At 42.5% G+C, this 24,164-nt stretch overlaps 1 protein-coding gene across 3 annotated transcripts in view; it reads left to right on the top strand.

Moving 5' to 3' along the window:
* Window positions 1-24,164, top strand: part of WBP1L (WW domain binding protein 1 like) — a 59,416-nt gene that overhangs the window by 21,260 nt on the left and 13,992 nt on the right. The window contains exons 1-2 of one of the 3 annotated variants that reach the window (XM_030951227.1): window positions 13,464-13,649; window positions 23,346-23,448. The exons of 1 other annotated variant lie outside the window; for it this stretch is intronic. In XM_030951227.1, the coding sequence (XP_030807087.1) occupies window positions 13,623-13,649; window positions 23,346-23,448 (130 nt within the window). In that variant the 5' untranslated portion in view covers window positions 13,464-13,622. Of the gene's footprint in view, window positions 1-13,463; window positions 13,650-23,345; window positions 23,449-24,164 lie in introns of those variants that run through there. One more of the 3 variants, XM_030951226.1, reaches the window with a different exon arrangement.

The following is a 24,164-nucleotide window of genomic DNA, read 5'->3' on the forward strand; positions in this document are numbered from 1 at the left end:
TCACTAAAGATCAACTGTCTCATGAAGAAATTATTGCAGAACAAATTTTGATGCTGCTCTGAGTGTTTATATACTGGAGGAATCTACTGGGTAGTGCCCTTTCATGTTTTTGCTGACTGGCTGAGTTGTAAATTACATTTGAAAGTCTTTCTGACTCCAATTTGGTAGATTTATATGAACCTTCATGTTCAAGAATGTTTTTGAGCCCCAGGCTGTGTTAGGAAAAAAACATGGTAAAAGTGTTCAGATCTTGACAGAATGTCTGAATTGGTGCTATTGAATAGCTAGAGGGTTTCTTTCATTTCTGTTCATTCCTAGTAAGGCTTAGAGGCGTTGGGCGTGAGTTCTTGACCTTTCTTGAAGATGCCAGAGTCTCTCTGAGAGATCTGACCCCCCCCCTTTTTTTTTTTTTCCCCCAAGAATAAATCTGTCTCTACTGTGAAGAAATGGTTGTTCCTAGACACAATCCACGTAAAGCTGGGTCTGTGGGGGGACTGTTGAACTTGGGAAAATGGTCATGTCTTTTGTTCTAGCGTTTAGTGTTGACTGCCCATACTGAATGCTTGGCATCTGCAGTCGTGCAGCAGCAGCCTGTGCTCCCTGCCTCTGTGGTCAGCTGACCTGACCTAGGGCAACACTCTGAAATAAAACAAAACCTCCAGACCGCCAGGAACTGGTGTTTCTGTCCTTCAGAAACTAAACTTATTTCAGATTCCACTGTTACTTTATGAAATACTGGGATTTATAGACCTGGCAGGATGGCTCTGGCAGGGCTATCACATTACAGCAAGATCTGGGCTCTCAGTCAAACCCCTGACTTGGTGGCATTTCTCATACCTAAGAACTCAACTCACAAGGGGTGTCCTTGGCATCTGCATGCATCGAAATTTCTTCCAGGTCATCTAAATGAGAGCAAAGAGTGGAAGACTTGAACAAGAATCTGGTGAGAACTGCTGTAAGCTGCAGACACTCCCAAGCTAGCTGCAGCCCAGGGACTGTAGGAGCCACTGGTGCATCTTCCTCTTCTTGGGAAGTTTAGGAAGAAGCATTTTCCATGTGTGTGTTGAGTTTTTGGAGGCCTGGCTGTTCCTGGGGTAGTTCAAAAGCCGTCTGCAGACAATTTGACAGCATCACTTCACGCTAATGAGGAAGCAGCAGGGTTGTGTTTCCTCCAGCCTGCCTTGAAAAGGGAAGTAGAGAGGCTCAGCTGTGCAGAGCTACAGGGCTGTGGAGCACAAAACAGCTCAGAGACTCTGCTCTAACTGCACAGCTCAAGAATGCACTAGTTGCATGTATGAGAATTCACCCTGGTCCAGTGTGCTTAGTCTGACAACTAAGCTGCTTGATTTGTCTCTCTTATGGATCTGGTTTCCAGTCTGAATCCTTCAGGCATCTCTGAAGGTCTCTTTTGGTGCATAGTGGATGCACTGAATATTACTGGTTCTGCTGGCTTGCTTTGGCAGACAAAAGTTCCATTTCACTAATATATTTTTACATTTACAAAAGACGACTTTAGCTTTTTTGATTTTGCTTGGCTTTGAATTTCCCGAGAATTTTGGGACATTTTTGAAGGTCAATTATTTTTCCTCACGGTGACTTCAAGTCAGTGTGAGCTCAGACTGCAATAGACATTCTGCTGTGTGTTGACACTTTTAAAAGATAAAGCCATACTGTCAGTTTATGCTGAATTCTTTCCAAAGATGGGGTATATGTGGTAAAAGTTATTAATATTTTTCTTTCTCATCCCAGACCTGTATTTGAAAAGGATTCTGAAATTTATTATCATCTTCATTATATTTTGCTGATAGTAAAACCATCTACTAAATCCAGCCATCTAAAACTGAAGGGACAGTAAAGATTTCAGTGATTTTATTATTTACCTTTGGTGTAAAAATTATATTGCAGCTAGTAAGGAACACACAAAGGCTTAGGAAAAGGTTCTGCAAAACAGTGTTAGATATAAAAAAAGAAAAAGAAAGGTATTGATCTAAAATTTAATGAATGAAGTGAGTGTACAATAACTCAGTAACTGATACAGACTGAAAGTGTTTGCAGCTCTTTTGGTTCTGGAGGGAAAAGACCCCCAAACAGAAAGTGTACCAACTCCTAGTTGTAAATCTGCACATATGAAAAGAAATACTAAATGTATAGGGGGTCAGATTAAAGAAAAAAAATAAAAAAGAATATGGTGAAGTGCTTCAGTCTCTATTGAAGTACTGGAATAAATCCCTGAAGGTTTTATAAGCATCTCTAAGGCAACAGGAAATGAGCAGTGTGGATTTATCAGGAACAGCTTCATGGGAGGAGGCTGATGAATTTAACTTGATTAATTCAATGGATGTTTTACAGCCCAGCCTGAGTGAGGCAGCACATTGGGATACTCAGTGAGGATCTGTGTTCAGGAGGGTCATTTAAGTGATGAGTATTTGCTGAGGAGTGTCTGTGGTGATGACTGGGATCCTGGAGGGGTTTGTTCTGCCTCTGTGCCAACAGTTTGGGAGACTAAGAGAAAACACGTGAGATGCAGATGGAAGTTTGTGTGTGTTTTTTAAAACAGGAGAACAAGTTGAAGAAATAGCCTGAAGTCTATTTCACTTTTCCTCAAGTAAAAATGCAGAATATTTAGCAATGGAAAAAGTGAAATAGTCTAGGGTTTTAGACCAGAAATTGAATGCAGTTCTTTCAGTAAAAAGCTCACCAAATCTTTAACAGTGTAGAATTGTCCTATACAGGTATTTTGTAATACTCCACGCTAGTAAGTGATATGTCCTATTTTGGATCCCACATTTTAAGGTGGGTTTAAGTTTCAGACTGAGAAAACCAGTAAAACCATGATTTAATCCTTGTAGTCTAGGAAAGAAAGACTTCTGTCTTCTGGAAGCAGCTTATAGAGGAATGGAACAATTTTCCAGGTGAGCTAAGAAGATCCCTAGGATCAGTTGTCTTGTTTTTAGTGGAGAAAAAAAAAATTACTGCCTTATCTTGCACTAAGGCCTGAGTTAATGTTAATGGGAAAGAACAACCTTGTGTTTAAAGGGCATCAAGCACAGGAGTACATCCCCTTTGAGGCAGTGGGTTCTCTAGTGATTGAGGTTGCCTTAAGAATAGGTTAGAGAAATGTTGATGCTTTGCGTGCAGTGAATCCTTCCCAGAGCAGTTTGACAGCCTGGTGCCCCTGGGTTTGCCTCGTTGATTTTCAAACAGCCCTGACTTTTGAAGCCTGTGTTAAGAAACAAGTGCTGAAAGGAGGACAAGTCTGATGGTCGGTCTGTAATTAAATCTGTAACTAAATCCTGCTCACAAATGTTGCTGTCTGTCCCTAAGTTCTTTATGTATTTTTACCTGGAAGATGTCTTTTCTATGGTCTAATGACTTTACAAGGTGCAGGCTGGGTCTCTGAAATTAAATTGGTGGTTAGTGTTCTCACTTGTTGACAGGAAATGAGGGTTGGTGTGATGGTGTTCCAGAGGAGATGTTCAGAACTTCTACTCCCCAAACTACCCCCTTCAGGGGAAAAATACTACTGTAGGAGGCTGTGATGTGTCAGAAGTGAGTATTTCTAAAAATTGAAAATATTTCCTTGTCTTAGAGTTTCTTCATTCAACAGTCACCCACAGGGCAGTGAGCTTTCTGAGTGCTGAGGGTGATATATATTGTTCACCTTTTGAAGAAGAAAATATTTTGCTAGTTGGGGGGTTTGTTTTGGTGTTTTTCTGGTTTTTTTTACATTTACTGTTTTACTGTAGTCTCTAATTTAGTACTAACTACTTTCCTGTAAAAAGGTAGGATGTCAATCAGGTTTTGATCTGTTTTGATTTATTTAATACTGATTCATACAGACCATTTGGTTTATGCTATGGGAGAATTCCAAAAGAAGCAATGTTTGCAGTAGTAAAAGGTCACTGGTTTTGTGATCTAGAGCACATGCATGTCTGGGAGCCAGGCCTGAGCAAGGAGAAAGCAAGTGCTTGATCTTCTCTCTTTTCCTGCAGCCTTGCTGCAGGGAAGTGCATGAAAGAGCTAAAACTGTGTGGGTCATATGGTCCTCCTCCTGCTCTGCACCGCCAGGGGTGTTCACTTTATCCTCCAGTGGAATAACAAGCATTACTGGAAAATATAGCAGTTTGGATGAGATAATGCCCATAGAGGCAGGCTATGGTTATCAATGTTTCTTCCCAGAATAAAACTGAATTAAGTTTTTAATTACTGAACTCTCTGAAATCAGCTTTGCACATGCTTTGCACCTAAGGGGAAAACCCTACAGATACCAGGAAAGAAGGTGAGTGAGACAGGGTGTTGGAGGTATCTGCCCTTGAAAGGGCAAAGCCTCCTGGCCAGCAGGTTTGTCACTGAAATTTAGAAACTGGCTGTGACTGCAGGTGCCACCAGTGCCTTTAATGCTTCAGCAAAGTGCAAACTGCGTAATGCCAGGGCCGGTGCTGAAAGGCGACACCGGGACATCGCTTCCTCCCAGCCGCCTGTTCCTTACATAACTTGGGGCTTCCCGGGGCGGCCTCTGCCTGAGCCCAGCCGCCAGGAAATGCTTGGGCAGCCGGTGCAGCTCTGCTGGGCATAGAAAGAATAGCAGTGAATTCTTTCTGAGTCCAATGGTTCTGGTACCTCAGGTGCTGTCCTCCTTCTGTGGTTAGGGAAAATGAAGCAGGATGGTGAAGCTGATGATGGGAAGCACTGGATTTTTTTCCCTGTGTGGTTGGTTTGAACCAGCTTCGTCTGCACCTGGAAAGCTCCATCTGTCAGCTCTGGTTCATGTACACCATGTTTTCTGAGGGCCCTCTCACAAACATCTGCTCTCTGGTTGGCAGAGCAGCAAAGTGGGTGGCCTTTTGGGAGGCTTTTCTTGTTTTCCTGGTAAAGGTGTCAGTCAAAACAGAACCTGTACTGTAATAGAAGAGAGATTAGGCTTTATGGTATTTTATATTTTATTCTCTTTCACAGCTACCGGTGAACTCAACTTGAATCTGCCCTTAACCATACACAATGCTGATTTATTCCTTACTTTTGTTTACTCATTTTTTAATTCCAAGTATTTGGAGATATCATAAGCAATGCAGTAATTCAAGTTAGAAAAGACAATATTTTTTTTATAATCTGGTTTTCGGAAGTGTTTTTTTCCATAAAGTTGCATTTTTAAGGAAGTTTTTAGCAGTGGAGTTTAAGACTGAATAACTGTCATAGAGTTTTGTCTAGAGATTTAAAAGTGATGTCTTTAATACTGTTTTGCTGTGATCTTTTAAATGCTTGTGGTATTGAGCTTTCTTAATAGTTAAACTTGTGATTTCCTTTCATTCTTCATTTTGGTTGTATGAAGAAATGTGATCTTCAGTGCCCTTCATTTTGGAAGAGGAGAAGTCTGTCTGTCTGCTAGTCAGACCACCAGGCTGTGTGGAGGGGCTTTCCTCATGCTTGTGCCAAACTCTGAGCCCCAGCCTACTTGAGGCTGTAAGAATGAGTTTGTGTTTCTGCTAGATAACAGAAATCCTGTAAAACTCAGATACTGCACAGCCCATTGGGTTAATTGAGAGACTTTTAATTTTGGGAATACCATATTGTGATACACATGTATTTTCTAAGAGGAAGAAGATTCAGTTAAAGCAGTTGTTTGTAGTTTGAGTACTGTGAATGCAGTCTCCTGCAAACCAGAATCTGTTCATCAGTGGAGATGTAGGTAGCACAGTAGGGCCTGGAAGGAAAAGTCCAGGGATAATAGGAAAGTTCTTGAAGGTGTACATATCTAGAGAGCAATTTGAGGACATTTGCCTCAGCCTATTTAATATTGCTCTGCAGTGTAACATTACCAAACCGTAATATCCAGCAGTGTGCTCAGAAAGAGGTGGCTGCTGATGTATTTTTTTTCTGAAGGATTTCCCACAAAATCTGTTCCTCCAAAGAAGGGTTCAAGCTATGTAGAAGTGGTGTTCTGCTGGAGAAATGTAATTCTCAGAACTTAATGAAAGAGCCTCTTTCTTGTAAAACAAGCTACCAAAAACAAGACTGCTGGGATTTGAGGGGAGTTTAGAAAAACTTCCTCAAGATGTAAACTTATGCTCAGGAAAGGCTGACAAACTTAAGAGAGATCTGACCAGACTATGTGCATAACAGATCCTCCCAGCAAAGTCTTACCTGATGACAAAGCGTTTTTAACCAGTTGTTTACCTCTTGTCAGGTTAACCAGTGCATGGTTCCTGAAGCAACAGCTGTGTGTCTTTGGGCCATCAGGTGCCCGTTTGACACCACTGTTTCTGAGCAAGGTGTGGGTTTTAGATTTATAAGGAAAGCAGCAGAGGTTAACATCAAATTACTTTGTAATTTGCAGGGATACCATCACTTAAAATCACAGGCATCTGCACGTGTGATTGCCTATCATGTCTGCTATCTGTTCCTATTTCTGTGGGTGTTTCCCATAACCAACATGCCTGTGCATCATGTGTGAGACTGGATTTTATCTGAATATTGGCTTTTCACACAGTGGCATTTCGTGAGAGTGCAAAAGGGGCAAAGGGCAATTAACTTGCTTGGATTTTATCTTCTTGCCCATGGTAATGTAATGCAGTTTGGCTGATCCCTGACCTTCTTGTGCACTCCAGACTTCTGTTGTAGGTATATCTTGGTAAATCACGTAGCCACCCTTATCTGCAACAGATTGCCTGTTTTTGTGGTAGGTTCTTTATAAACACATTTGCAAGCTCTGAGAGTTCATGCCCTGCCTTATCTGCAGCAGGCCTTGGCCTGTGTAGTTGGGCCCAGCAGCAGCAATGCTGCATCCCAGATAATTGCTTCATGTATAAAAGTATCCTTCTCTTTGAGGATCTCTAAGTTAAGACTGTCTGCTGTATAATTGCCTATTGACTTAGCTTATGATGAAAAAATCCATCTTCTAGGACCCCAGAAGGAATTTAGAGCAGCGTTACCCCATGGAATCTAGAGGCAATAGAAGAGTAAGGAAGATGAAAACCTTAAAGTCAATTCTAGTCACCCCAGCACTAGTGTTGTTAGTTTTGGCAAATCCTGTCTCAGCAGTAAAGCCAGCTGCCATTTTGGCATCAACACAGACAGACTTGGCATGATCCCTTCTGGCATCAAAAAAATGCTTCGTGGGAGCTGGCACCAAAGCTGTGAAACAAGGGTAAGTAAGGCCCAAGGGAAACGCCAAGCAGCCATGAGATGAGCACTAAAAATAGTGAGTTGCTGTCATTTGTAGAGAAATCAAATAGCACTTGTAAGAGTAGGGCATCCAAGTTCTCCATCAAGGTTGTGCTGGTAAGCATCTCTGGGACAATGCATGTCTGTGATGATGTGACCAAAGGGCACACACAGGCTGTATTTTTGGTACCCACATGGTGCAAGATTCTAAAACTAGAACAGACGCTTACCGTCTTAATTCTGTGCTTAGGGGATCCTGTTACTGTCTGTAGACTCTGCCTTCTTCCCTGTCTGGAGCAGATCGTCTCGTCCTGAGCCATTACCTAAGTCCTTCTTTGCATACATGGGCATCAGGAAGACAAGAGCTGTACTGCCAAAAAGCAAGGAGCCAAGCTGGTGTCGCTGTACCACCCCGGATACACTGTGGCAGTCACTTCAAATATTTAACAGCTGAACTCTCCGCTCCCTCCTCCTTCTCCCCCTCCCAGCAGGCTTAGAAGAAAGCTGAGTAGGCTTTACCATGACTTCATTACCCACTCCAGATTAAAAGTGAAGCCTGACATCTTCATTTGGGCATTTCAGGTGCCCAAGAACCTGGGAATGCTAAAGGGGCAGAATCAACCCAATCTTTTTAGAAGCACTTAGCGTCACATCTCAGTAGGGCACTTTCAAGCCTTTAGTCCCTCTGTGCCTCAGTGATGAAGGATCTTTGAACTTTTTAACACGTCTGGGCTTGGATGGCAGTGTGGGTGTTAGAGTGGTCACCCAAAAGTAGATGATTCACACAGATTTTGGCATTACAGTTGCATTGGTTTGGCCGCAGCTCTGTTGCTATGAAGAAAAGCACGCTGGACCTGTGGCTATCATTTTCTGCTCCATGGGGAAACAGCAGAGGGAACACGGTTGTAGCTTGGAAACCTCAAGCTACACTTAGAAAAAACTATTTTGGTCTCAGAGAAGAGCCTGGACTTTTCATTGCTGCCGCTCTCCCATCAGCTGAACAGCAGAGTGGGTAGGAGTATCTGAACAGCCTGGATGTGGTTGCTTTTATCTCCTCTGTCAGACGGGTGTTGGAGAGGACTCCTCTTGGGTATGTCCTCCACAACCACCCCTTGTCTGCTCCCTGTCCTTTCCTTGAGTGCCCTTAGGATAGCTTAATACAAAAGGCAGCTTCAGAGGAAGGATTGCTTGCTGTACGAAAGTGCAAAGGGAAGTGCTTTACTGTTGGCATTTCTTCACCCACAAAGAAGCAGTGAAGAGTAGGATAAGCTCTCACTGAAACAGCAGATGATAGAGTGGGTAGTGGCTTCTTCTGTGGGGCACACTACTTGAGTTCAGGGCTTACACATCACTTTTGGGTAGAGATGTGGCACATATTTGTACTTGCCTGCTTGGCTGACAATTGCTGTTTGGGATTCAGTTGGAATCGAAAGTCAGCTGGAATCAAGAATGAGCTGTTGCTGTTGGGGCTCTCAGTAACACTGAGAATATTTTAAAGTATAGAATCTCATCCTCCCTGATCAACCAGTTACTCAGAGAGAAAGGTAACAGCAGTGAGGTCGCACTGTCCCTGCAAGAGTTTTTTGCACTTCTGAATCACTGAGCTAACAGAAGTGATGGTCTGTGGAGAAGAGGCACAGCTTCTTACCACTGCAAGCCCTTGTGCTTTGTTGCATATTAAAATTTATTGGTCCATCAGACTGGTTGCAGAGCTAACTCACACACCAGTTCCAACAGATATGGTGTCTTTTCCTGAAATTATTCTTTGCTTTCTCCAACAAAGATTAAGACAGGCCTGAAAAACAGTAAATGCAATGACTGCAGTGTTCTTGTTTTGTAGTTGAAGTGCATGTGGACTGGGGGGACCCACTTTATCCCACTCCTAAACAATACAGAGTGAAAGGTTTGTGGACTGGGGGGACCCCCTTTACCCCACTCCTACTAGACAGAGTGAAAGGTTTGTTTTGGGCCATTTGTCCCCCGAGCAAAAGCGTAGATGTTCTAGGTGCTGCAGGTACTGGGAGGTTACCAGCCTGACCTCTTCTTCTTGGTCATCTGGAATTTGTTGAGGGCATTCTTGGTAGGCAGTGCCAATGCTGTATGTTACATGAACCCAGGACACCTGGCCCTCACACTGGAAAGTCATCATGTTCTTGTAGTGCTATCACTGGGGTGGGGAAGTTCCCTTCACTCTTCAGGGATCTACAAGTGCACAGGTGGGCAGACAGAAATGGTTTGTAGGCAGATTTAGCATTGCATTGCTCTTCCAGCACTGGTCATCTTCCAGTGTCCCATGCTAGTTTTGCTAGCAAACTAGTCCCTTTGGAATATTTGCTGTCAAGATGGAGCTTATTGTTCCTGGATATTGTCTTATTCTAGAGAAACAGAGATCTGCTTTTACACCTTTCTGTATGTTTCTTTCCTTTTTCTTTATTCCCCAAACTATCCCCATGATGGGTAAAGGTAAAGTCACCTTCGTTGAGGTTGCTTCTTTCAAAATGTGTTTTGAGTGCGTGGCAGATTTATGAAGTCTCAGTCCTAGCACCCAGGGCTACAGGCTGACTAACAATAATGGCACTCCAGAAAGACTCATCAACATGAAAATAACAGAGTGCACTGGGGAAAATGGAAGAATAATTAGATAAAATTGTTCCAACTTTATGGTCAATCTGTGTATGTAGCTACAGAACTGTGGTATTAAAGTTTAAATGGAGGATATTGCACATCATCTGTATTTACTGTTCAAAACCTCTCTCTGCTTAGGACTGTAATAGTGGAGCAACTGAGAGCAGCCTCATGCTTCAAGCCTGACAGATATGAGGTGCACAACATCAATTTTTGTTGCAATCATGTTATCACAACTGGATCTCCTCGGAGTGTATCAAAATGAGTACTATACCTTGCTTGGTTATCACCCCTGCTTGCAAGCATCTCCCATCAAACATGGAAAGCAACTCTGAAATGGCCCAAACAACTTCCATCATGTGTTTCACTTGCATGTTATATCTGAGGTCATGAGGCACAGTGTGTTGGCCTGTGAAGGCACTAAGCAGCATCCTTTGCTGGACATCATATTTGGAGCAGATGGCATGTTCTGGAGCAGGATTACAGACTGGTAATGCCTAGAGGCCTCTAGTCCCTCTTTTTCAGTAGAAACTTGCTCACCATTTTTCTGTGGTGGGATCCATGCTCATGTGCCAAAAAAGGATGGTTGGTGGCTGCCTAAAGAAGCAAATTTTGAAAGTAATGTATATCCCATGATTTGTCCTGACATTAGTCTTGACTTTTCAGAGCCCTCAAGAGAGTCATCTACTGAGGAAGTGTGTGAACAAACACACAAAACTTGTGTTTGTTTTGTCATTTTATCTTGGATAGATGCACTCTTGTGTAGCCTTTGCAGATCTTAAATTCCAGGTTTGTATAAAGGCAGTGAACCCATGCTGAGCCTGCCTTAGAGCTGCTCTTGCTTTCATTAAAATAATTATTATTTCAGCTCTGGTTTCCCCCAAGCAGGGAGCAGTAGAAAATTAGAAGGGTTTTGGAAATGGACAATAAGCAGCTGAAGGCTTTGGGATAAGATTTTACATTAAGAGGATAGGGAAGATTGATATCTTTTATAAGAAGATAGCTAACAGGTACAGAGTAATGAATGGGTGAGAAGATGGATGAGGACTTCTGTTCCCACTTGCTAATAATATGAAAGTCAAATTAGAAGGTGGTGAATTCATTCCTGATGAAAGAAACTATTTGTTCACAACCACTGTCTATGAAACTCACTGCCATCAGGCAGAGCTTTGGGGCAAGAATTTACGAACTTAAAAAAAAGAGGAGGGGGTAAAAGGATACCAGTTGGTATATACAAAGCAATTGCAACGATTAGGAGAACCTAGGTGTTTTGCAGAGGTTCTAAGGATGTTGATCAGTGTTTTATAAGAGTATGAGCTACCTTGTCCAGCTCTTTTTTTTTTTTCTGTCCCTCCACAGGGTTTTTTCCGTAGTCGCCTATAGCAGAGTTGTGGAGCATGTTACTGGCTGCTGTCACTCAGGGACTGCAAGAGAGGGTGGCTGCTCCTGCTGCAGTCCAATGTGGTAATGCCTGCTTGCAAACCACCTCTTTTGTGTCAGTCTTTCCAGGATTGCTAAATTCAAACATAAATTAGGATGCTTTTGCTTTTCCGCCAAGTTACTGCTTTTGATAGTCCTTCACAACTTGTCTTAGATCTGGAATGATGCTTTGCCTTTTGAGTGTGTGCTGGGGAAGAGGCGGGTGGTTAAAGTTAGATTTCTTCTGACAGTAGGGATTTAGAAACTGCTGCATTAGCCTGGTCCACCGCTCTGGATAACAACAGCCAAAATCGGATGTTTCAAAGGCCAGTGCGAGGCCACAGAACAGATTACTAAAACAGAAATCTGCCCTTTTATATCACTGGTGTTTGTCCATCGACTTGGAAAAGCAAAAGTTGAGAGTTAGTTTGATCCAAGAGCACAAAAGCTGGAAAATCCCATTGCCTGGCTGATGCTATTTAACACTGATGTTTTGTATCCTCCAGGAAATTGCTTCGTTGCTTGTTTTCTCTTAGGGAAATCAGGGATATGCTTACCCTTAAACAGCATTTTTAGATGGTGCCTTGAAGTTGGTGTAAAAATAAGTAATGCTTGTGTGTAGTCTCACAGCCCAGTTGTGGAGAGGACACACAGAGTGAGGTTCTCATTTGGGAAACCACTCTGGGCTGGACTAGGCTGGACTGGGAGGAGGCAGCAGTGGTGGTCACAGAATGGTTCTGGCATGTGCAAAATGGGTGTCTTTTTCTGACACTGCTGAAAGCTGTCTAGCTGTTGGGTGGCAAGGGGTGTCTGTTCTGCTTTTTGTTTTTTAGTTTCCTCTTTGATTTTTTTTCTCGTTTCTAATTAGCATTTTCAAGAATTGTATGTGATTTCTCTCTCTCTCCTGAAGTACTGAAATTACTAATAAAACTGCTACTAAAAAAGGCATTCAGTGAACTCACTATGCAAAAAAGTATATTCCTTTCCTTGTAATTTATTTTAATTTGTTGGGCTCCAAAGCCAAAGAGGTCAAAAGGCAGGGGAGTTTGTCCTCTGTCAAATATCCATGGAGCTGCTGCTGGGGCATATGGGAGTGGCAATGGTGTCCCAGGCCCCCCCTCCCCGACAGACGAGGACAGCTGCTGATTAAAGAGAAGCACAAAAAAAGAGGTTGCTGAACTTTCAAAGTGGAGGTAGAAAAGGAAGTTAAATTTAGATTACCTTCTGCAGTGTCATCTTCTGCACCACTGTGGAACTTGCTGTACTCCTTGCTTGGGGGAGGACAAACAAGACATGCCATCCTGGGCACCGGATGATAAATTTGTTTATAAGGCTTAATTGCCCCTTGGCATGAAAATGTGAAATGAGCTCAAGTAGAATGAGAAACCTTTTGACAGAGCTAGTCAGATTTTACTTCGGTAGAGGTAGATTTGAAACTCTTCCCATCACCTGTCTGATGCTGGAAGGGCCCAATCCTGATCCTTCTGAAATCAGGGAAGTTGTTGCTGTTTCTTTAGAGGGAGAGCTGTTACCAGGGGCTGAGAGTTGAACGGTGCTGTGAGTCAGAAAAAGTGGAACTGTGGTGGCAGGCAGAAGGTGGCAGGGAAGTGCTTTGGATCTGTGAAGACTACCCAGGTCCTCAGGGTCTGGAGGTACTCAGAGGAACCATGGTGGTAGCATCTAGGACTCCAGTGCTGTCTAGCAGGCAGCATCAAACTTGGCTTTCTCCTCAGAAATAGATGAACTGTCTATTTTTGCTTAGCGAGATTTAATCATCACCACGCTGTTGGCTCATGACATTTTTAATAGACTGCCCTCCATTGCAGCACCCCTTAGCAGGGAGGAGAGCACTTTTACACTTCTGCTCCACCAGGGCTCCCTGACAGGTCCCGTTTGCAGCGACCTACCTGGTGTCACCTAGCAGATCAGCACTCTAAAGGTTCCGGGCTGCCTTTTGGTGTGGGGTTTTTTTTCTTTTGTGGGGGCGTGTTTTGTTTGTTTGGTGTTTTTTTTTTTTTTTTTGTGGTTTTTTTTTTTTTTTTTTTTGTGTTGGAGGTTTTGTGTGTGTTCTTTTGTGCTGGGGGGTTGTTTTAGTTTTTTGGCTTGGGGTGGGTTTTTTTGTTTTGTTTTTTTGGGGTTTTTTTCAGAGCTGCCCGACCTGATGTCATTTCCCCCTTGCAAACACCCCGGCTGGGCTGCGTCTGAGATATGTCACAGGGAGTGGGAGGAGGAGGAGGGGGAGCCTGCGAGTGCGTGCAGTGTCCCAGGACCCTGTTTACTTAGCATTCCCAGCTGAGGAAGCCCTGGTTTAAATAGGATCGGAGGAGCGGGCTGCCCACAGCAGATGAAGAAATGGTTGCTGTGGGGCTTTAAATTCCTGCCTTCCCATGTGCTGGCGTGGAGGATGAGCCTGCAGAATGCCTTTCCTCCTGGGTCTCAGACAGGTAACCAACCGGCTGAAGTGCGGTGGGAGCTGCTTGCTCTGGTGGAGGATGTGACCGATTACTTTTATGTTTATTTCCCCCACCTCTAAGGATATGATTTCTGACTTTCCCAAAACGGAACTGTACAATCAGCACTTCCCCACCCGTGGTGTGTGATCGGAGAGCACAGTTGTGTGAGAGACGCTTTTTATTAGAAAGGAAGGAGCAAAACTGTGAGCCAGGGATAGGAACTTCCTTGTTGTTGGAGGCTTTGAGCAGGGAGGCTTTTTGTGTTGTTGAGTTTTAGGGGGCTTTCCACAGTCCTTTAAATGAAATTGCATTTGCATTTCTTAAAAACATGCCAAACTTTGAACTCTTTTCTTGTACAGGCATTATTTGGTATGTAAAACTGTGGATTTTTAAAAAAGAAACAAAAAAGAAAATTCAGGGAAAAAAGCCCCAAAAAATACCCAGGAAGAGGTATATACGTGTGTGTGTGTGTCCCCCATCTCTAACAAAAGGCACCAAATGGAAAATGGCAACATGCTATGACCCACAGCTTGGTGATTTTTTAATTGTTTTGAGAGAGTTTGAGCTTGAACAAGAAACTTGGGATAATTTAATAGCTGGTAACCTCGAGTGGAATGAGAAATGGTAGCAACTGCCCAGCTGCTCTCTGCCGGAGGAGGTGCCAACTATGTGTTCCTAGGCTGGGGAGAGCAAACCCTTTTTTTGGTTTGGGAGGCACGTCTGTAGGAGAATCTAACTGTAAACTCTTTCCAGCACTGCTGTAATCTGTAATCCACAATAAATAAATACTGAATTATATCAGAGTGCTGCTTGCAGTTTCTAATTTAAAATTAAGAAGTCAAGATTGGACCATAACATGCTTTAAACTACCTACTTTCAGTTGTTTGTCAGCGCTAAAAGGCTTCGAAGCGCTGCTGAGTAAACAAGGCTGTCTCTTTTTCCTTATCAGTTCAGTTTTGGTGAAACGCAGCTCTCTCCCCCTCCCCCCGCATCCGAAAAGAGTTTTACATAAGAAACTACCTCTAGCACAATGACCTTCTGTGATTGGTGCAATAGCTATAAATAATAGTTCACTTGTTAGCAAAGAGACTTGCCTTAAAAACTAGGAACTGAACCAGAGGGGGAAATTCAGGCACAAGGGCTGAATGGATTTAGGTAACTCTCAAATTGCAGTGAGATGTAGCTGCTTCAATGCTGAGATTGCTTGAGACTCACAGATGTGTTTTTCTCTAAAGTTCCTGTTTTTAAAGAATTCATTTTGTTTTAGAGATGTGTTCAGTGCAGCAGGGGTGCTGCATAAGGTGTAAAAGTAGAAGTTAGGTGTAACTTGGCTTCATTTGCTGGAACAGTGAACATCTGCTTGTCTCAGTGGATGGATGGTACTTTTTTCTCTGCTGGTAGCTTTTCGGCATCAATAGAGGCATTTACAGGAAGCAGGAAGAAAAGGTGTTGCCTCAAGAACACAAGAGCAAAGTTGACTATTTTTATCCACTGATAAAGGATATAGTGGGAAAGAGCTGCTTGAACTTTTCTTAGTTCTAATCATTTTTAGTCTTTTAAAAAAAAAAGTATTGGTGTGTCCTGCATGCAAATGTTACTCAGAAATTTCTTTTTCCAAGGGTTGTTACTGAACAGTGCTGTTTAATTGAAAGTAGGGGAGGAATTCAGGAACATCTCATCACCTCCATTGTGTCTTGGTTTTTACTTGGTACATTCAGACTGTAAACACTTGGCTGTCTGGGATGCCCTTTGTTGTTCTCACTCAACACAAGGGATGCTGATTCTGGGCTGCAGTCTCAGGGAACAGGTGCTGAGTGGGGTGCCCTCCCATGAGCTGTGTGATGAGGATGGAAGGATCAGAGTGAGACCTTTGGCTCCCCAGGACCAGCACCCCTTCCTCTGCACCCCTGGACTGCACTGAACAGCTGCTTTCCCTGGATCTGCCTTCATTTCTTCTTTGGGAGCCAGCAGCATTGTAGCATTGCAGACGGACTGCCAAGCACCTGCTAAAAGTAAGGTGTCTGGTTGATTTGGGGTTTTTTTATTGTTGCAGTGAGGATGATATTTAAATGCCTAAAAAGCTAGGTCAGCACTGTCTGACATCAGTGCAGTGTGGGTGTTTAAAGCTCACATCCAAGGAACATGATTGTAGGGGATCTCTGCTTTTAATTTTGAGTGATCATTTCCTCCTAAAGTTGGAGGGGGTAGCTCAAATACATTCGCCTAGGTTACTGCAGAAATTAAAAAGGAAAAAAAATAAAAGAAGTTGGATTCCGAACACTTTCAGTTTTAATTTTAACTGCTTGAGGTTTTCAGCATGGTCTTCTGTTTAGTGGTTTAGACCAACAAAGTGCAAGATGACCTCCTCAAAGCTGTAATTTCCTAGAAGTCTAGAAGTGTGTATCTTTAATGTGAGAGAGCTGAGGACTGCAGCTGGGAAGCTTCTAGCAAGGGGTGAGGAAGTAAACATATGGTGCTTAAAACACTAATGTGTAGTTGTCAGAATCTGAAATTGAAACTTGCAGTAAACAAAAATGAAAGAAACCAGCTCTTACTGAAATGTATCAAAGTGTCCATGATCTGTGAAAGGATAGTGTCCCTTTAAAGATAATTGGAGTATTTCTCCAGGATAAATGGATGCAACAAACCAATTTGTTCCTCAGATAAAGGCTAATAAAACCTTGGAGGTGCTGCATCTGCTGGGGGTGAGGATGGGTCTGCTGTGGCTGATTAATTATGGTGATCTGAATATAATTCTCCTGATGCTGGCATTAGTGAAGCAATACATGTTGTGGATTAGAACTCCCGTTTTGGAGATCTTTATTGTGCCTAGGACAGCTCAGAGGCATCATTCCTCCCCCACTTATTATACTTCTAAAGTGTTTGCATATTTGCACTTACTACACTTTTTTTCCCACATTCTGCAAAACAAAATTTGTGGTGGATGACTTAAGAAGAAGCGTCCAGACTTGATTTATTTCCTGGCCTCAGCTGTCTGTCATAAGGCAGGCTTACAGGAATCTATCCCCTGGTGTGCTGGCAGAGCCTGGCACTTGAGGTTCCAGTAACTCCCAGCAGTCAAAGCCACTTTCATCTGCAGCAGTCTTGGGTGTTTTTGTTAAATTAAACCCACCAAAGGCATGACACTTGCTCAGATGGTGGATTTTTCCTTTTATGTTCCAAAGGACTCACAGGTGTAATGTTTGTGAAGGCAGGAGATGTCTGTAGGCTTTGGTGAGGGCTCAGCCACACCGGTGTCTGTGAGTCCTGAGCTGCCCTGGTGACCCAGGGTTCCCCAGCAGTTCTGCCTGTCCTTGCTGTGATCCCACCTGCTGTCCTTCTCTGAAAGGATCTACTGAGTTTTTGTTTAAGATTAACTTTGATTAGGAACTGGGGGGCTGCCGGCAAACCAGGAAATGTAGTAAACCTTGTGGCAAGATTGGGCATTCCAGCCTAGTATTTTCAGTAGCAGTTTTAACTTACTGCCCCTTGAGTGCCTTATCAGACAGAGATCATTTTCTTTGGTAGTTCTGTGTTTGCATTCTCATGAGCTGTTGCTGATGCACTTTGCTAACCAACACTAGTGATAGTCTGATACGTGAGATTGAGTAACAGCCAAGTGGGAACTGGTAAATAGTGGATATCAAATAGTTGTTTCTGACATATTTAATATACTGACAACCGCTTCCATTCTGTTACTGAGAATGCTTAAAGAATATATATATAGTTCAAATACTGATTGTGAGTTACTCAAAATACAAACTTCAATGCATTTTTCTGAGGATAGTGTCACTTGCTTAAATCCATCCTGCTTGTTATGGGTGCGGCTGGGTACTGAGAGCAAGGGACTGCTGCCTGCAATTAATGAGTTAGTGAAATAACTAGGTCAGGATTTTGATTTGTTATTAAATAGATACTTATTACCAAAGTCCCTATGAGAGCTGTGAAACCAGAAGGTCTGGAGTGGTCACACGTTGAGCCCAAGTCCTGTTAAAACCAGTTGTATCTTGCCCTTCAGCAGATGCCATTTTGGCAGTCTCCATTCATCCTATTGCTGGGTTTTTCTCTGAATCCCTCTGTCTGTATGCCTCTTATTCAGGCCTTTACTCATTCCTGTCATCCTGTTGTTATTCTCCATCTCTTCCTGTTAAAATAGTAATTTGCTGCATAGTGCCTTGACAAATACTGTTGTGAAATTTGGAGAAATTAGGGAATTAGAGTAGGTAAAAAAACTGGGTATAGTAGGAGACAGGAATGGCCTATGAACTGCTGGAAGTAAATGCAAGTCACATTTCCAAGTGTTTCCCAGGGTATTACCAAGGTTAGGATGAATGGATACTCTGCCAGTTTGAATGACACATTGAGGCCATATTTAGGGTAATGGAGTCTGTATTTCTGTGGAAAGAGGAGACAGAGCAAAAAGCTAAAATGATTATTAGATTTCGTGATACTGGCCGCTGCTGGTTTTGGTTACCTGATTAATGTCAGCTGAGGAGTCAACTTTTGTAGGTTGTTGGCTGCCAGCTATGCACTTCTGAGTGTGGGCTGTGATGTTTGTTGCTGCAGTTGCACATATTAATTTTCAGCTTGGAAAAGAGCCACGCTAGCCTGGAATTTGCTCATCTTCATCTTTCTCCCTTCTGACTTAGCAACAGTATGTGCCCAGGTTAACTGCTGAGTTTTGAGTAGAAAAGAGAGAAATGCCTTGATCCTTTTATTGTGGTGGAACTCCACTGTCAATCAGTTATTTCCCTTCATTTCCAACATTGGCTTCAGACACAGTAAATCCTAACAGATTTACAGCTATTAAACCTTTACAAAAGTAGGGTAAGGAGGTCTGTTCCATCTTTCCTTGCAGCTCAGTCAACCCTCAGACCTTCATGAATACCTCTTGTCTTGATTTTGCCCCAGATTTTGACCTTTAATTTGTCACATAGACCTCCAGTAAAGATCTAATACTTAAGTGGAAGGTGAAGAGAATAATTGGCTTTTTTCCTTGGCACTGACGTTACTGTTTGCTGTGGCTTCAGATGTGACAACATACAGCACTGTCTTGAGTTCTCTTATATCTGCTGCTGCTGGATATTTTAAGGATTATTTGTAAAAGCACTTGACAGCAAAAGTGGACTGCTGGCAGAGTTGCAGAGTTGCCAGTATGGTTGTGAGTTTAGCACAAATGCCAAATATCAACAAGAAAATAAGTAAAAAAAAGAATCTTATTCACTGTTACTTTATAAAGTTAATGACATGTGAAAACGAATCCAAAATGCCCCATCTTAATACAAAGAGACTCTCAAAATGCACCAGGTAAGGTCTACCCAGCTCAACCAGTTTCATGACAAGAGTCTGTCCCGCATATCACAGATTGTTTCTGTTGGACTGGCCTGGGAGGGAACACAGGCTCCATGTCTGCAGAGTGTTCTCCCAAATGCTCCAGCTTTTTGTGTGTCAGGGACTGAGTGATTCCAGTTTCTCAGACCAGCTCCCAGCATGGTACCAGGCAGCAATGATGCAACATGCAGCCTAGAGTGCATGCTGATTTACAGGACAAAGTGAATCCCCTGAAACTAGCTGGGAATCTCCTAGGCTTTGCAGGTGGGAGATAATGGACAACATGTTCTGGCTTCTTAGTTGTGAAACAAGACTATTCTGCTCTAATGGAGCTGAATGCTCTTTGAGAGCAGATCCATGTAGATCCTGCTTAGTAATCCTGCCTGAAGGCATCTACAGTTAGCTGAACAAAGGATGGTGGGATGTGCTTACTTGCCTGGACAACAAGAAAATGAGTCTTTCCTTCAGCAGGGAAGCCCACTCTGCAATGTAATAGCCACTGGCTATTGGGGAAGAAAGGGCATTTGGAAAGAAATCCTCCCCCTTCCTTGTTTTCCTAAGTCTACCTTAAAAATATTCCAAAACCCTTCTGTAATAGTTCAATAAAAACTCCATGCTGGTAAGAATGACTAAAAATTACCATTACAAGTGCTGCTTGCAGTGGAAATTAAAAACAAAGGCAGGTCAATAAAATATGAGTGCTTCAGCTTTACTTCTATGAGAGTTTTTTCCACCATATATTTTTTCCTTATCTATAAAATTACTCTTTCAGCCCTGTGCCTTGTCTATGGCTCTTAGTGTGAAAAAGGGAATAGTACACTTTCATAGCACAAGCACTTGGGATATTGTTTCCAGGAGACATTTAGACTCTAGATAACTGTATTGCTGATACGTCTTAAGTAGTTAGTTTGGCAGTCTATCAAACAAAAAATGCATGGGAGAAGGAAGTAGAAATAATAAAATGCTGCTGGTATGAAAAGTGCAGCCTGAGATTAAAATAGAAAGTGAAGTCAGATCCAAGAGGTTGGAAGTAAATAGAAATTTCCTAACAAAGTGTGTCGTGGTCTCTGTCATGGCCACGGTGGGTCTACATAACCTCTTCCTTGACTTGCAAAAAAGAAGCAAACTGTACAGTGGCTCAGCTTTTCACAGAAATGAGTCTTGACTTAAGGAGAATAGGAGATAAACACTTGTTCCAAAGGAGTCACCTGTAACATATCCCAAAACAGTGCTCTCCCTGTGCCAGAATCTTTCCCTAGTACACTTCTATTTGTGAAGATCTGTTGCCTTTACCTTTTATCTCTATCCCTGTGCCAGGCTGTGTAACCCAGCGTTAAGAGGTAGCCATGCTCTCCAGTAGTAGGACCATGTGACCTGCTGGGATCCTTTCCAAACCAAATTATTCCTTGATTCTGTGAAACTGTTTGGAAACACGGGTGACAGTTCTGGGTCTGACATGTGGCCCCCTAGTCTGACAGCTCCATGTTCCCAAAAGCCTGTTGGTGGCTGGGCTGGCAGAGGGCTGCAGAAAGGCTCCAAAATTAGCTGCTTGGACTTTGAGGAGCGTGGCTGGTGGTACTGCAAGGACTTCAGTACCCCTGCTGTTCTGAACTGTGGGAGCTGAAACCCAGAGCTGAAACCCAGCTCTGGGACTATTTGAAGGTACGAACACATGTGCATTAGCAGGGAAGAGTATTTGTCTTGGTCAGTGTGTAAAGAAGCTCTGGACAGTAAGATTTAAACTCTGCTCTAGATAGGAAGCAGGATGTTGCCTGAGACTTGATCTCCAGGAAGAACCTGCAGAAAACCATCCTAGCTGCTCAGGATCTTCTGTTGAGAATGTCCTGACACGTGTTGGCCAGCTGGGTTAACAAGGAGCAGCCCTGCACATAAGCATGTGTGGAAAAGTAATTTCAAATATAATGAGGTTGGCAAGAGGGAGTCAGTAAGTTCAAATGAAAGGATGGTGTGATGGAAGTCTCTGAAATCAGTAGTGCTGCAAGTTTTTAAGTGGGAAGAATATAGTTGAAAATGTTATGAGTTGCTGCTGCCCAAAGACACTGATTTGTTGCTTATTGCTACTCTTTGAAGCAGGCAGTACTGAATGGATGAATTTTTTGGGGAGTAAACCAGAAGTGGTCAAGGATGGATCAAGTATGGTGATGCAGGGAAGATCATAAAATGGCACTGTGAGACTCTGGTTTTTCACCAGCTCCATGTGATTCATTTGCTGGTTCAGCAGGTCACATTGATCTTCATGTGTCACAACCACAAACCTCAGCTAGTCATTCTCTGACTTGAGCAGTATCAACAGGATTGCAGTTTTGCAATGGCATCTTAATTTCTCAATTCTCTTCATATGAGAGCCATAATCTATGCTGTTCATCACTTACATTAGCTCTGCAAAGCAAACAAAAATGAGGAAAAATGTAAATAAACTAATAAGAGCAGATAATAGATGTGTCCTAGTTCTAGTTCTTTTGCTGGCTAAAATTACTATTCTTGGAATGAATAGCATGCTTGAAGCAGAAAATTCTGTGCTGGCTCAGCAAAATTTCCTAATAGTCGCCACCAGTTAGAGATGGAAACACCACCTTACCATATAGGAAAATGGTGTTTTTTCTACTGTTGACATGCCAGCATCTCAAGAACCAAATGTTTGCTTTAGCTGCCTGTAGTACTTGGACTGGTCTGTCCAGCAAAATGTTTGTCTCTTCCTGAAAAATAGAGGCAGGTACCCCTCCAACTTGTTGCCTCTGTGGATGAGTTTTAAAGGTGCTTTTTAGAGCCTTTTGTAGAAATCATGATATCCAAGGAAGGAAGGGAAGCAGTACATCATATGCTGAGTTGTGTTAGCTGAATTGTGCCCTCACATGATCAAAAGTTGGTGTGACTTCTTAGGAGAAAAGAAGCAGCATGGGGTGTTTCCTGTTGAGCCTCAGATGGTAGGAGGTTGTTCTGCTTTTAGAAGTTATGTTGCTTCTGTAATTTGGGTGCTTAGGTGAGAGACCTATATTGGGGAGGTGTGGCTCCAACCAGGGTGCTGTGTGGTGGGGAAGTGCTGGTTCTCCTCCAGATCCCCAAATACACTGAAAACTTACTGCAGGACTCTTCTGCATTGAAGTTGCTGCCTCACATCACTTGTTCAATGAGATGGTTCAACATTTGAAATGCACTTGGTATTTTGCATGTGGTGGCTCCATAGAAGTTTGTGAGAAGTGTGGCTGTGGTGGAGTCACATGAAAGAGAAGAACAGTGCAGTTCAGCCAGTGCTGGGATCCACAGATGTGCATCCCTGTCACCTACTGGTGGGGTTTTGTTGGGCTTTATTGGGTTGGTGTTTTCTTTTTTGCAAGTTGGTACTTCCAAAATTATTTTTTTCAACACAGCTTTCAGTATAAGCCTACCCACATTTTTGTTTCCTTGAAATAAACTTCAAGTGAAAGAAAGTGAAAATAAAAACTTTGTTACAGTGCTTGTAAATAATTTAAGAAATTAATCAATTTAATTAATTTAAGAAACAAATTTTTTGTTTCTTAAATTCCATAGTGTTCTTTGAACTCACAGGTTGCTCCAAAACCTATTTGAGGATGTACAAACCACAGCCTGTAAAATGCTTTTGTTTTCTTGTGTTTTATACTTTTTACCAGCCATGTTTTCAGAATAGCAGGAAAACACAGACTTCTGAGAAGTGGTGCACCATGTGAGGAACTGAGACCTCACAGCATAGACCTTTTCCATGTTAGGTGTCTTGAGGACCTGCTGGATGATTTGCTACAGCTGATTTGGCTCTGCTTCTGGACTACTTTCTATTCCAGGAAGAAGTTTTACAGGAATGCTGATCTTCCATAAAGCACATGGCTAATTATGAAGAAATCATTTTAGATAGGAATCTTGCAGGAACATATTGTAATTATCACTTAGATCTAAATGAATCGAAGCAGTCTTTTCTCAAATTATGATGTTCCCTTTATGAATGCTTTTCCTCCACTTGGCATTCAGCTCCAGTAATACAGTGATATTGTGTACAATGTGGAGCAAATGTCATCTCTTCTTCTAAGAGAATACCTGGCTCCCAAAATGTGGTAACTTTTAGTGGAAAAGGAGAGGGATAATGAGACAGCAGTGCTGACTAGATGCTAAAACAGTGTAACTCATGGGTTTGGGGATATGAGGATTTTCTTCTGAATGGTCCTTTGTTTTTTGGTGGTCCTTAGATGTCTTTTAACCTCCTTATGTATTTTAGAGTTTCCAAAGACCATAACTTGTACTTTTCAAATGCTTGCAGATCATCGAGTAAAACATTTACAAAAGATACTGACAAAGCATCTTAAAAGTGTGTCTGTTTAATTTTAGGACAAGGAAACCTGCATGGGTGTCAACAATCAAAGTTACATATGTGAAACGGGCCACTGTTGTGGACAATCCCAGTGTTGCAACTACTACTATGAACTCTGGTGTAAGTCCTTCCATTTTGTATGGCTTCCCTTCCTAACCTGCATGGCTCTTGTACCATACTACAGGTCTGGCTTGTGTCCCCCGGGGTTTTGTATTCAGCCCTTGTTGTGCATTGCCATTGCATTTCACTGCAGCACAATCCAGAGCTGATGTGACAAGGAAATAGGGTTGTCACAGTGGGTGCTTTCTCAGGAGTAATGGGTCATCTTGCCATTCTTGTTTGCTCTTCTCACTGATTTGGGTACTCAAGATGACATTATACAGGAGTAAGGAAACCAGCTTGAGGGAGAAATGCTGTACACACAACACTAGAGCTTGACACACTCAAACAGGGAATTAATTCAGTGTCTTTTATCTATTGGTTTTGTGGTTTTATCTATTGGTTTTGTTGGCAAGCACAACTAGTTTAAATCTAGTATGTCTTTTTAAAGATGTCCTTTCAAGGAGGAGGGCCAGTGTGCTTATTCTCTTCAGGACTGTTCAGAGTCCTTGTGTAGAGAGAATCTTGGATAAATCCTGTGGGTTTGCAGTGGCTGAATGTTGTACTGTGAGGATCACACATTGCCCACTGCAGCCTTTCTTATCTCCTTTTTCCCAAAATGTGCGATTTAAAAATAGCAAAGTTTCCAGCAAATGGTTGAGTGACTGTACCTGCTGAGTCCCCTTAGATGGCAGCAGGCAGGTCAAAGCAGGTGGTCAGCAAAACCTGATTAAGAT

The sequence above is a fragment of the Camarhynchus parvulus genome, chromosome 6 (assembly GCF_901933205.1).
Source record: "Camarhynchus parvulus chromosome 6, STF_HiC, whole genome shotgun sequence".
NCBI classification, from domain to species: Eukaryota; Metazoa; Chordata; class Aves; order Passeriformes; family Thraupidae; genus Camarhynchus; species Camarhynchus parvulus.